Consider the following 13,735-nt stretch of genomic DNA (forward strand, 5'->3'; position numbering starts at 1 on the left):
GGAGCCCCACCCTGTCATTTCTGGAGAGATCAGTAGTTAATTTACTCAGACATTACTGATATTTTGGGCGCCCCTCGAACTCGGAGAGCTGGTACAGTTGCCCCCTGTTAGCCCTGATAACAACTATACTAGCAAAAGCCCAGCTTTACCGATACAAGCCGAGTCCACACTAGGAGATCGTTGCTGGTATAAGATACTGATCTAGCTACCCAGGGCAAAGCGCTCCTGGCACGCATGGGGCTTCAGTCATGTCTCGTCCCAGAGGACGGGGAAAGATTGTGTTCTCATAGGCTGATCCCTGGAAATCTGTACCAAAGGGCCTTCTACACCCCCCATCCCATGATAATAATACCTGATTCCCTCCCAATCTTTAACACATTCATCCTCCCCAGCCTTCTGGGAGGCAGAGCAGCACTATCAACTCCACTTTACAGCTGGGGAAACTGAGGCACAGAGCTGCTAAGTAACTTGCCCGAGGTCACACAGGGAACCGAGCAGAGACTTGAACCTGGGTCTCCCCTATCCCGGGGGAGTAGTACTCTTCCTCTCAGTAGCCACTGTCTCCTCTCCAGCTGGAAACAGCGCTCCCGTTACCAGCCTCCCACCAGCTTTCCCCAGGACCAGGCTCAGCTCCCGAGAGGCCTGGCGCTGCAGACTTGCTACAAACCGCCCTGCCTCTCGCTCTCGCCTCGGGCGCTTCGCTCTGGCACGATTAGTGCGCGCCACGGGACCAGCTGTCCCTTTAATGAAATCTCTTCCCACACAGACCCCTCCGAGTCTGACTTCTACACCCACATTCCCTTTCAGGGCTCCACAGACTCAGTTACGGGCAGCCGGGGGAGTTTGTTGATCCTGATCAGCCAGGAGCAAAAAAAACCTCAGAGGATGCAAAGGGTTAGCTTTGGGGCTGGAAGAGAGCTCTGCGAGCCGTCCAAAGGCCACACACTTGAGATGCCTGAGGTTTAGTGTGTTGGCATCTGCTAGAGGTGACTTAACAATGAAATTCCTCTCTTAACAAACCTAGGGCACTTAAGAGATGAGTGAGGACTTGCCCTTCCTGGGCTGAATTTCTCCTTCCCCGCACTGTTGTGCTGGGTTGTTAACAGTTGTACTTCACCCCTGAGCTGGCTGCATTTTGGTGGTGTCAGTTTGTGCCGGGCATTGGGATCCCAGAGCTGTATAAGCACCAAGATACTTTGCCATCGTCTCCCTGCAAGAGGCCCCCTTTTCTCTGGTTCTGCCTGGGGAGGAAATACCACGAGAACAGCATCTTCCAGGGTATCTAGGAACTTTCCGCTTCTGGGAATTCACCCCAGAATGGATATGGCGCTTAGACAGCTAAGAAGTGCGGAGACCACAGTTAAAAATCCACACACCCAGCTCCCATGAGAAATCCCTCCCGCCACTCCCCTTACCAGGCCTTGTGGATAGCGAACGCCGTGCGAGTCTCCCGGCCCTCCTGCCGGCTGATGTTCTTCGCCGCCTCCACCACTTCTTCCGCCGTCTGGTAATCCCGGAGGCTCCATTCGTGGACAGCTTTCTCCCCATACTGCAGCACCCCCACCTATAATAGAGAAGGCACGTTCAGTGGTGCTACAGGCAGCTCTGGGCTAAGTTATCCCTTCTGCATGCGAAGGCTGGGGTAGGAAGGGCAGTGGATTGGGAGTTGAGAGACAAGGGCTCAGTCCATGGCCTTCAGCAAGTCAGTTGACCTTCCCCTTGTGGGTGTATTGAGGACTGTGTTGGAATTGCAAGCTATTGCTTTAAGAGCAGCAGAGGGGGTGCGGGTGTTCCTGCTTCCATGTTAGAGGGCTCTGTAGCAAAGTGTGGGAGCAGCGTCAGTCAGTACAGCAGGCAGCCAGTTTGAAAAGAGCCCACTTACAGCAAGGTGGGGTGAGTCATGTGTCAGTGAATTAGGGAGCAGCCTGTTTTGTCTCTCTCTGTTTTGGGGTTATTGTTCTGAATTCTAAGCAATAAAGTCATGTTACATTGCAACCTTCCAGCAGGAATATTTATGTTTCTATCTAACTTGTGTGTGTGTGTGTGTGTGTGTGTGTGTGTGTGTGTGTGTGTGTGAGAGAGAGAGAGACAGATAGAGAGAGAGACAGCGCTAAACAGTGTGCACTGAAGGGTTTCTCAAAAAGAAAAGGAGTACTTGTGGCACCTTAGAGACTAACAAATTTATTAGAGCATAAGCTTTCGTGAGCTACAGCTCACTTCATCGGATGCATTACACGAAAGCTTATGCTCTAATAAATTTGTTAGTCTCTAAGGTGCCACAAGTACTCCTTTTCTTTTTGCGAATACAGACTAACACGGCTGCTACTCTGAAACCTGAAGGGTTTCTCTGATTGCAAACGCGGGGGCTAGGAGATCGGCTGTGGGAGCGAGAGGCAGCAGGAAGCCAGGAGAAGCAGTTGTGAGCATGATTTGGAGGGGAAGACGAGACAGAGCTTGCTGGGCTCAGAGCTCGCTGGAGGGGCAGACGTGGCATTGTCTGAGCAAGAAAACTGCCTGCTGTTTGTTTCTGCCACACTCGGGAACAGAAGAGAGGACTCTGTGGACATACTTTTGTGAAGAAACATAGGTAGCTCTGAATTCTTATCCTGACAGAACCCGCCCTGCACGGCCCAGAACACTGGCTAACTATGCAGGCCAAAGGGTTTCATAAACTCATAGACTTTAAGGTGAGAAGGCACCATTACGATCATCTAGTCTGACGTCCTGCACAATGCAGGCCACAGAATCTCACCCACCCATTCCTGCAATAAACCTTTCACCTATGTCTGAGCTATTGAAGTCCTCAAATAGTGGTTTAAAGACTTCAAGGAGCAGAGAATCCTCCAGCAAGTGACCCGTGCCCCATGCTACAGAGGAAGGCGAAAAACCTCCAGGGCCTCTGCCAATCTGCCCTGGAGGAAAATTCCTTCCTAAACCCACATATGGCGATCAGTTGAACCTGAGCATGTGGTCAAACATCTCATCAGTCTGATTAGTTCAGGTGTGAGGTTGCAGACCAGTCTGGGTGTGTATCCCAGATGGGATGCTGCATTGTTTGACTCTCTCATGAGCACAGAATCCTCCAGCCAGAGGAAATCCTCTCTTACTTGGCTAATGCACTAGAGCAGTGAAGAGCAAAGGTAGCAGAGGGGACACGCAGTCAGGCTCCAAGTGCTCGCTATGGGCAGATTGGAAGATCTGAATGCAGGGAGCGAACACGGGGCAGGCGTCTGTCCAACACACCAACGGGAGGGTGGGGGGGAAATCCGTGGCATCACGGTCCCTTCCGTAGGTTGGTGGGAGCTGAGCTAGCAATAACAAAGCTGGCTTTTGCTTGGATGACTCCAGGACACCTGGCCTTCAATGAGATTTTGCGTTTCAGCCCTGGTCTGTGCCGACTCAGCAGAGTCTCCCCCCCCGACCCCTCAAACGCACATGACAAAGCTCAGAGGTCAGGCTCTCTTTCCACCTCATTTCTTTACGTTTCCTGTTTCCCCATGGGGTGGGATTTCTTGGCGCCCCCCCCCCCAGTGGACACAAACCCTGGAAGTGGAAAAAACCGGATGCCAACCAGAGTGTTAGTGCAAGGCATTGTGGGACCATGCGAGCCGGTGCCAGCCAGGGCCACAGCAAGGAAAGGCATTCTGGGAGTACAGCAGAGGGTATGAGCGAGGCATTCTGGGAATGCGCCAATTGCAGGGCCAGAGCGAGACTGGATATTTGGGGAGCAATGTGGGGCCAAAGGCAGGCAAGGCATCCTGAAGAGAGGGGCTGAGTACAAGGAATTCTGGGAGCAGGCTGGGGGCCGGAGCAAAGCAGGGCATTCTGAGGGCAGCAGGGCATGGTCAGAGGCCCGTTAGCATGGTCTGCCTGGGCTCTGCAAAGGGGGAGGAGGGATAGATGCCCCAGAGGGCTAGGAGCACGTCTGCCCAGCCATTGCTGCTGGTGGCTCAGGTTGGAAGGGGCCCCCTTTGCAGAGGCTCCTGGGTTTGGCCCATCCTCGGGCTCTAGGCAGCAGAGTATCACAGCCACCAGCCCCGATGCTGGGAGGAACTGAGCCCCAGCGCCCGTGGGAGTAGCGGGGGTATGCCACTCCTCTCAGGATCAGGCCCTTGGAAGGGAATCGGGACCTGTGTGGGGAGGGAGGCAATTAGCCACCACTGCGGCCCTGAGTCAGCCCGCCTGCCCCGTGAGTCAGCCCCGTCCCACGGCAAGCCAGCCAGACTCACGGTTTCCTTATTTACTCATCCTGAGGATGTGGGGAGGGAGGCAGGCGATTGGCATTTGAGGGGGAAGCCTGTTTCCTTTGATCTCCTTGGGGGGGCAGAAGGGAGGGGGCTTTAGGCTCGCCAAGATGCAGACTCTCCACTTCACTTCAGCCTTGCCCCACTCCTGCCCTCCTTACTCCCCTCCCACCCTCCCTGCCCTGTCCTCCCAAGATTTATGGGGGGAGGGAGGGAATCAGCTCTCCCTCTGCTCGCTCTGCCTTTCCCCTCGTCTGTCTTGTCTATTTCAATTGTAAACTCTCTGAGGCAGGGACTGTCTCTGAACAGCGCCTGGCCCAGTGGGGTCACGTTCTCAGCACCACGGTACTGCAAAGCAGCGGAAATGAGGCCTTCTCTAAACTGGGATGTTACCAGCTGCATCGGTGCCCCCCCCTGAATAGACACCATTTGCACAATTTATCCCAGTTTGCACCAGCATGCAGTTTATACCAGCCTGCACCTGCATAAATTAGACTAATGATTCTCAGCCAGGGCTACACATACCCCTGGGGTATGCAGAGGTCTTCCAGAGGTACATCAACTCAACTAGATATTTGCTTAGTTTCACAACAGGCTACATAAAAAGCACTAGCGAAGTCGGTACAAACTAAAATTTCATACAATGACTTGTTTATGCTGCTCTATAGGCTATACACTGAAATGTAAGTACAAGATTTATATTCCAATTGATTTATTTTATAATTATATGGTAAAAATGAGAAAAAGTCAGCAATTTGTCAGTAATAGTGCACTGGAACGCTTTTGTATTTTTATGTCTGATTTTGTAGGCAAGTCGTTTTTAAGGGAGGTGAAATTTGGGTGTATGCAAGACAAATCAGACTCCTGAAAGGGGTCAGGAGTCTGGAAAGGTCGAGAGCCACTGAATTAGACCATCTAGGTTATGTCTAGGCTTGAAAGGTTTGAATTTTTATTGGTGAATGTCGAGGAACGTCGATTTCCCCACACGACATTTCCATCAATCACAATTGAAATGTTCAGCTAGGCCAAGGACAGAAAATGTTGCTTGGGAACTTAACATTTGATATTAACGTTGTTGTATTTTGACATGTGACATTGACAATATATGTTTTAAGGGTTACAAAGCTTTAACTTGTTGCATCTCAACATCTGTCCTGAAATAATTATTGTCTGGCAACCCCCCTCCAGAATTTCCCAAAACCGTGAAAATTTAAATAGTTAAAAATCTAAAAAAATGCTTAAAAATTTTGATTAGCCATAGAAGTTATAAAAATATTTAAAATCGAATACTGCCAAGCCTAGTTACATCTATGTCAGGGCTTTGCCCTCCTGCAGCTATGTTGGTTGCTCAATTCCTGGTGTAGGCAAGATTTACGAGATGCCACTATCAATCCAGATTTCAGAGTAGCAGCTGTGTTAGTCTGTATTCGCAAAAAGAAAAGGAGGACTTGTGGCACCTTAGAGACTAACAAATTTATTTGAGCATAAGCTTTCGTGAGCTACAGCATCCGATGAAGAGAGCTGTAGCTCACGAAAGCTTATGCTCTAATAAATTTGTTAGCCTCTAAGGTGCCACAAGTCCTCCTTTCCTTTTTATTAATCCAGAGTCACTCCGCTGAGTTCCACATGGCTGCTCCGGATTGAGTCCCGCACTGAATCTGGAGGATACACTTACCTGGATCTGGTTTGGGTCGATGAAAAACTTGCTGAGGATGTTGCTGAGGAAGTTCTGCACCTCGTACCAGGGATAGATGCTGTTGGAGCCATCCAGGACAATCACTATGTCCATGTAGGTAGAACACCCTGAAACACACATGCACGCACGGCAGCTGGGTCATCAGACAGGAGCTGACATGGGGGATTGGGGACCATGGCCGTTGCAGCTTTGCTGGGTGCAGTGCATTCTGGGAACAGTCAGAGGCCCGCGCATTCTGGTGCCAGAGGCAGGGTATTCTGGGAACGGCCCGGTGTCGGTTAGCTGTTCCAAAATCCCGGACAGGAGCATGGAGGAGACCTTTCCAGGGCATTGCATTAAGGCTGGACACAGCTGAACGGGTGACCTCTCCGGTCTTACATTGCCCCAGGACTTGCAGACCCAAGAGGCCAGCAACCCGCCCCCTCCCTGCCCCCAAAGCTGCTACGATACAAACTCCAAAGTCCACCCAAAAGGCGGGGGGGGGGGGGGAAGCCAGTTGGCTGCATTGCTGGCATGCTTGTAACGCAAAACAATCTCAGGCCCAGACAGCTTCTGTGGCCCAGCCCGGCTCCATTTCCACTTCCATGCCCACAGCCGCCGGCTCGCCACCTACTCTGAGCCGTGGGGGCGATGGTTTCAGTCGGCTGGAAGCTGCCATCCACCCTGGTGCAGATGCCCGTGCTGAACATGGAGGTGCCGCACTCCTGGGACCAGAGGGGGGCGCAGGCCTGCCCAGGAGAGGAAGATGCAGGTTAAGCCTGTCCCTGAGGGATGGCGCGTCCCCGTTATTCTATCTACAGAGCTTAAAGCTCCCCCTCAGTGGAGGCATTTGCCATGCCAGAGCAGAGCAGTGGCTCCTCTGGCATGCCTCCAGTGGCACAGACCAGGGGTCTCTCTAGCCCGTTACTCCATCCGCAGGCACCCTGGAATAGGCCAGTACCCCAACTAGGTCACTATTCCCCCTGCATGTGTGCTGGAATAGACCAACGTCCCAACTCCAGGTGCACGAGCAGGGATTAGATGGATCGTGAGTGTCTATCCCGCCTCGGACGTGTCTCCCACCCTGCTGCACTGGGATAGCCCAGCGGGACCAGCCAGCCAGCTGTCCTTTCCCTGACGTGACGTGCGCGACGTTAAGTCCTGGCCCTAGAGACCAGCGTCCTCTGGGTCTCAACTCCTATGCCTCCACCCGGGCTGGGCACGGCTGCTGTGAGGTGCAGAGGGGAATTCCTCTCTCTGTCCCGATCAGCCCTCAGCCTCTGCGTTGAAGCTGTCAGTTGAGGGCGTGGTTTCTGAGAGGCGGTCTGTTGGGAACTGGCCTGAGACCCACCAAACTCATGTCACGCAGGAGCCAGCAGACGGGGAACACACAATGCCCAGCGTTATGCTATACCGCACCACACCAGGTGGGGTGTATGTGGAATTCTTTACGTCGAGTTAGGCGCCTAACCCCCATTGATTTCAAAGGGAGTTGGGCACCTAAATACCTTTAAGGATCTGGCCTTTAGGGTATGTCTCCACTGCAATCAAAGAGGGGAGAGGGTGATCAGAGCTGGGGCTCCTGACACTGCTGTTCTTAGCCCTGCCAGCCTGAGCCGCGCCAGCATAAGACCATTGACCCAGGCCCTGAGACTCACTGCTGCGGGTGTTCGATTGTACCCTGGTCTCTCTGTGTGTGACGCAGGGATAACCCATGTCCCCACCTCACAGGGGTGTCATGGGGCTAAACCCGCTAACTGCTGGGAAGTGCTCAGGCACTCTGGTCTCGGGAGCCAGCTAAGTACCTTCGACTAGATGGCTACTCCAGGGAGTATGGTGTGTCGGGCTATGACTGTCCAGAGCAGGGAGGCTGTGGGGGAAACTGATCCCCAGTGGCAAAGGCAGCAGGGCTGGGGGAGAACCCAGCACAGCCACCCCTCCGCCCACAGTGGCCTGACCGGCTCTGAGCAGACCCTGATTCTGTGAGCAAACAAGAGCGAGACAGGGCGGCAGCTAGCAGGGAGCGAAAAGCGACATGGGTCTATATTCATTCCTCCTCCCTCCCAGCTGAATGACAGAGCCAGGCCTGGTTGCCTCCCTAATGCTGCAGGACTGGCAAGGGGGAAGAGGCCGTGGCTGGGTGCTCAGAGTGAAGCCAGACCCTGCAGTACAGAGGCAGGCTGAGAGCCACTCTGGTATTACCTCGCTCTAGACTAACTCCACTCAAATTTCACTCGTCTTCTCCCCCTCCCCCCGCCATCCACCCTTCTGCCCCTCCCCAGCCCTGCCCTCCTTCAAATCTTCTCCATCCACCTCTGTCTCTCCCCACCATCCCCAGGGATCTCTAGGCTTCTACTTTTCACCCCTCATCAGGACTCTCTGTCAAAAAGCCCAAGGGGTTTAGGAGCACACACCCCACTGGGCTCTCAGCCGGATTTGTGCTTCTCGCGCCCTCAGAGCACTTTGGCAAGTCCTCTCCGCCATGCTGGGGAAATTTACAGAACGATAACGACTCCCTGGGTTAAAATGCAACTTGCTTCAGCGACACTGAGATCTCAAGACACGCTTTGGAAATGATCCTTTTAGCCAGGCCTAGCCCTAGCTCAAGAGGCAGTGTGACCCAGTGGGTAGGGACCTGGACCAACAGCCAAGAATCCTGGGTTCTATTTCCACCTCTGACTTGCCATGTGACCTTGGGTACGTCTCTGGGCCTCAGTTTCCCCTTACACTGACTTAGATTGTAAGTTCTTTGGGGAAGGGACTGTCTCATTATGGGTATGTACAGCATCTAGCACCATGGGGTCCTGATCTTAACTGGAGTCCCGAGATGCCACGGCAATAGGAAGTTTGTGGGTCTAAGTTTGCGACCGTGAGGCTCACACATGGGGTGGTAAAGGCAGCTCACAGAAATGCAGCCCGTGGGACTTTTTTCCACCTGTCAGTAAGAAATCTGCTCACCACAAAGCCATCCTCTTTGTTGTCCAGGAGCGTCATTCCAAAGTGCATGTTTCTGATTTGCGTGGAGACGTTCCGCAGGGCCAGGTCACCTAAATAAAGTGCAGAGAGGCGGAAGGAAAAGCAAACGGCATTTTAGTGCCCATCTCCGAGGCTCAGGCTGTGGCTGTCAGAGGAGTGGAAGGGAACTGGGCATTTCAATAGGAGTTTGGATTCTAATTCCCATGAGACCCTTTGTAAACCCTGTCCTTTACATTTACTTTCAAAAGGCTGAGCGGGTTCAAAACCACCCAGGGTGGGGAGTGGGCAGATTTAGACACCCAGTTTTCAGGAATGAAAATGCCAGTGCAATTATAAAGGTTACATTCTCAGTAGAGTTTGCTGGAGCTTGGCAGATTGGGTGCCAGGGCTCCTGGGTTTGGATGCCAGCCCTCCAGTCACCATAGAGTTCTAAATCCCTTAGGGCAGGTTTGAAAATTTCAACTGAAATGGATCGGGTTTTTCAAGGCGGCGCCTTCAGATGGTGTTACCTAGGTTGACCTTGGCACAGACGGAGTTGTTTCTTGCACCCGTAACGCACTTGTACACGTCCCCTTTCCGGTTGTCGGCTGTCCCATCCCAGGGCGCCCCGACCAACATCCTGCAGAGGAAACACCAACAACGCACTCAAGGGGGGGGCCTTTCTACTCAGAACATCAAGAAATAAGTCGTCAGCAGAGTGGGCATCCCGAGATTCCGATGTGACAGGGAGAGGTTTGAAGGGAAGTTTTATAGTTAAAAAGTAAAAAGAAAAGGAGTACTTGTGGCACCTTAGAGACTAACAAATTTATTTGAGTATAAGCTTTCGTGAGCTACAGCTCACTTCATCGGATGCATTTTCGTGAGCTGTAGCTCACGAAAGCTTATGCTCAAATAAATTTGTTAGTCTCTAAGGTGCCACAAGTACTCCTTTTCTTTTTGCAAATACAGACTAACATGGCTGCTACTCTGAAACCTGTCATTAGTTAAAAAGTGTTATATATAAACCCTTCACGCTGCATGGCATAAACCTGAACAACCCCTAAAGGTCTGTTATTTCATAAGTATCCACAAGGGGGAATTTTTGCACCTCCCTCGAAAGCTGCTATGATTGGCTACCCTCAGAGACAGGAGGCTGTGGACTACCTGCGCTAGCTTGATCCAATAGGTAGTGCCTATGCTCCTAGTTAACAATACTTGGCACTTCGTACAGCATTAAGCCAGTCTAAAATCGCAAAGCATTTTACAGCGGGGCAGAGCATCATTAGCCCCACTGTACAGATGGGGAAACTGAGGCATACGGACGGGGACATGACATGCCCAGGCAAGTCACTGGCAGAACTTGGAATAGAGCTCATGCTGCAACTGCCAGGGTCATACTCTAGATGCTAGACAAACTCCCTCACAGAGCTCGGCATCGCAGAGCACAGAATAGGGCTGAGTCCCTTTAAATAGTCTGGAAGACCTCGCGTTCTGTGTTTTAGACACACATCCCCAGAAACCAGCCAGCGCAGTAGCATGTGCGCAGCTAGGTCAGGCGTGTTTGTGTGTCCTCAGCAAATACGGTTCTTTGGGCCAACCGTGCCTGGTTTAATTGGTCCGTTCCCAGTCCTGCAGCATCCTGGAATCCTCATCACACCAGCCCCCCTGCTTGCCTCTGCTCTGGCAACATAATGAAAATACCTTCGGGGAGACGAGTTCTGGCTCTCTGCTTTAGCTAAAGTGCTGCTTAAGTTTATGGCTCCATTAGTTCCTCTTGGTTCATACGCCTCCGGGTGAAAACACACACGGAGGAAATTCTCCGCACAGATGGATCAGGAAGGGAAGGACGCACGAGAAGGCCAAACCCTCAGCTGGTTCAGTGGTTCGGGTGATGCCTTAGGACTCGGGGGATGTGAGGTCAATGCCTTGTTCTTCCAAAAACTTGGGCAAGTCACCAGTGCTCCACTGAGCTACAGAGATCTGGCCCTATTCCCACTCAGAAAACAACCCCTCTGCGTTTTAACTGCCTGCAAGTGCTTTTAAAACACCCCAGGGGAAAAAAGATTGAGTCAAACGAAGAAGGGAGAAAATAGACTCCGTGAAACCGATCTGTGAGGCTCTCAGTACTCCCAACCCCGAGGAGCGCCAGTGACAAGAATGAGCCTGAGGAGGAGTGAATGGAGAAAGCAGCTCTCAGGTTGAGGATGGGTGAGAGGAAAAGGCGGGGGGGGGGGGGGGGATGCACAAAGGTGAGGCACGCGGATGCTGGGCCTCATCTCGGTACTTTACATAGACCAATCTATTCTTGGTGTGCCTCCCTTCCAAGCCAGTGGCTTTTGACTTCCCAATACTCACACAGTGCATTTCATTTTTAAAAGAGCCAGTGCCCTACTGAGGCCCCCGACATGCTGGCAGCCCCTCAGGAGCTTGGCCCTGGCCTGGTATTGGGTTAGTATTTATTACTAATGATTTATTGAAAATTTTCCATCAAACCTTTTCTTTTGTGGGGAGGGGAGGCTGGGATGGAAAATTGGGGTTTTGACGAACCCAAAATGTTTCCTGATAGCATCTGCTTTCCTTGAAAGGGGTTGATATATTTTTTTCAGACAGGAAACTGAAAAATTTGGGTGGAAAAGCCAGACGGTTTTTGGTTTTGGAGCCAACATTTTTAATTTGTTTCCCCCTCAAAAAAAAAAAAGTCAACATGTTCCATTGTGCTTTTTGACAAAAGGACGGGACAGATTTTTGAATTTGCTTCACATTTTCCAAGGAGTGCCCCTCCCCTCTGTTTCCAACACGCTCTACATTTTCCAGCCTAGTCTCCACGCTTTAAAGTGGCTGAAAGTTTGGGGAAACCGTTCTAAACCAGGGCAAATTTACTGTCTCTTCCAGCCTTGGTGGGAGGTTCATTGTAGAGACTGTCATGGTTGCTCAGAACAGGATTACCAATCTCAGGCCCGCAATTTAGCCCAGGAGGGAAACCAGTTAAGGTCTGGAGATCGTTTTGTCCATCAGCTGGACCTGCCTTAGCCGAAGACCACGGAGTTGGAGATGCACATTTTCTTGGGGGTGGGCAGAGGTGCCGTCATGAAAGCCCTGTGCAACATCCACAGAGGAGTGGCAATAGATGCTTTTCATGGGGACAGCCTCCCTTTAGCTTACTGACACATGCTATCTTGACAATTTTGGGAGGGACTGTATCTCAGGAGCCCCTTGGTCAAATGACCCCATATTTGGGTCACTAACCCTCGCCAGTGATCCCATGAGGCACACCAAAATTAAGAACATAAGAACGGCCATACTGGGTCAGAACAAAGGTACATCTAGCCTAGTCTCCTGTCTTCCGACGGTGGCCAATGCCAGGTGCCCCAGAGGGAATAAACAGAACAGGTAACCATCAAGTGACCCATCCCCTGTCACCCATTTCCAGCTTCTGGCAAACAGAGGCTAGGGACACAATCCCTGCCCATCCTGGCTAATAGCCATTGATGGACTTGTCCTCCAGGAACTTATCTATTTCCTTTTTGAACCCTGTCATAGTCTTGGCCTTCATGACATCCCCTGGCAAGGAGTTCCAGAGGTGGACTGTGTGTTGTGTGAAGAAATACTTCCGTCTTTGTTTTAAGGCAATCCGAGTGACTATGCAAATTGTAGAGCTTTAGAAGAGTTGAGCTTTACAGCGAAAGCTGCTCTAAACTTTAACACTAACATTATCCCTCCTCATTGCAGCTAAGAGAGAGCACTTGATTCCCTACAGCCTGTTCCTACTTGGGCATCTCTTGCTGAGACTGGCAGCCCAGGGGCCCAGTTAGCGCCAATGAAGATGTGGTTGCCTGGCCACTCGGAATGGCTCGGTGACCCACCCACTCCTTCTACACTGACCACCTAATGGACAGAAATTTCGGGTCACCCTCTGAGCGCATAGTCTAGCCGAACAATAAACACTACCTCCCAGCTCTGCACAGAGATGGCTGCTGATCCAAGACTTTGCTCCAAACACCCACGGACAGCTGTTGGCCCGTCACTTCACTCCCCTCTCCCCCTCCAGAAACCCCCCCCCCCACACACACACACAATACATAGCATTTGTTTCCTGTATTCAGATGACCTACGCATCAACGCGCAGTCCCAGCTGCGCTGGCTCCTCCCGGCATAGCAGTTGAATTTCCTGAGAGCAGAAGATTTTTTATTTTTTCCCCCTTCTCCTTCTGTGAATCATTTTCAAACAGCAGCCGAGTCAGGGCTGCTAGTCATTTCCTTTGATTTTTTTTTTTTATAAAATGCTGCTGTGTGCTTGGGGAAATCAGGGATACAGTTGGAGTCCTCGCGCCCCTGCTCCCGCGCACGGCTGCAGTACAGATGCTTGAATTAAAGCCAGGGGGACCTCGTCAGTTTCAGCTGGGGGTCTCCAGCTTTTTCCCCTTTGGTACCTCCAAGCCCTGGCCATGCAGTGCCGGGACTTTAACCAGTTTCTCCCAGCTTTGAATCTTCACCATGTTCAAGAGAGGCAGCATGGCCCAGTCGTTAGAGCAGTGGCCTAAGACTCAGGAAGCCTAGCTTCCAGGCCCAACCCTGTCACTGTCTTTGGGAAAGTCACTTCCCTTCTCCCTACCTCAGTTCCCCCTCCCACCCTTTGTCTGTCTTATCTGTTTAGATCAGTGCTCCTCAAAAGTTTGAGGGTCACATCCCCCTTACCCCATCCGTGCCCTCCTCTGCCACTGGTGCCGGGATCAGGAACAGGGCTGGGGCTCAGGGGGGATGACACATGGATGGGGTAAGGGGCCAAGGCTGGGGACGCACCTGGGGGTGGGTCTGGGGCCGGGAGCGGGACCGGGATCGAGGAAAGAGCTGTGGCCAGAGG

At 51.9% G+C, this 13,735-nt stretch overlaps 1 protein-coding gene across 1 annotated transcript in view; it reads right to left on the reverse strand.

Annotated features, from left to right (window-relative positions):
• Positions 1-13,735, reverse strand: part of ITGA10 (integrin subunit alpha 10) — a 72,098-nt gene that overhangs the window by 32,119 nt on the left and 26,244 nt on the right. The window contains 5 exon segments of the mRNA XM_043502077.1: positions 1,416-1,564; positions 5,920-6,047; positions 6,554-6,668; positions 8,878-8,966; positions 9,405-9,514. Of these exon segments, the coding sequence (XP_043358012.1) occupies positions 1,416-1,564; positions 5,920-6,047; positions 6,554-6,668; positions 8,878-8,966; positions 9,405-9,514 (591 nt within the window).

Source organism: Dermochelys coriacea, chromosome 24 (genome assembly GCF_009764565.3).
Source record: "Dermochelys coriacea isolate rDerCor1 chromosome 24, rDerCor1.pri.v4, whole genome shotgun sequence".
NCBI classification, from domain to species: domain Eukaryota; kingdom Metazoa; phylum Chordata; order Testudines; family Dermochelyidae; genus Dermochelys; species Dermochelys coriacea.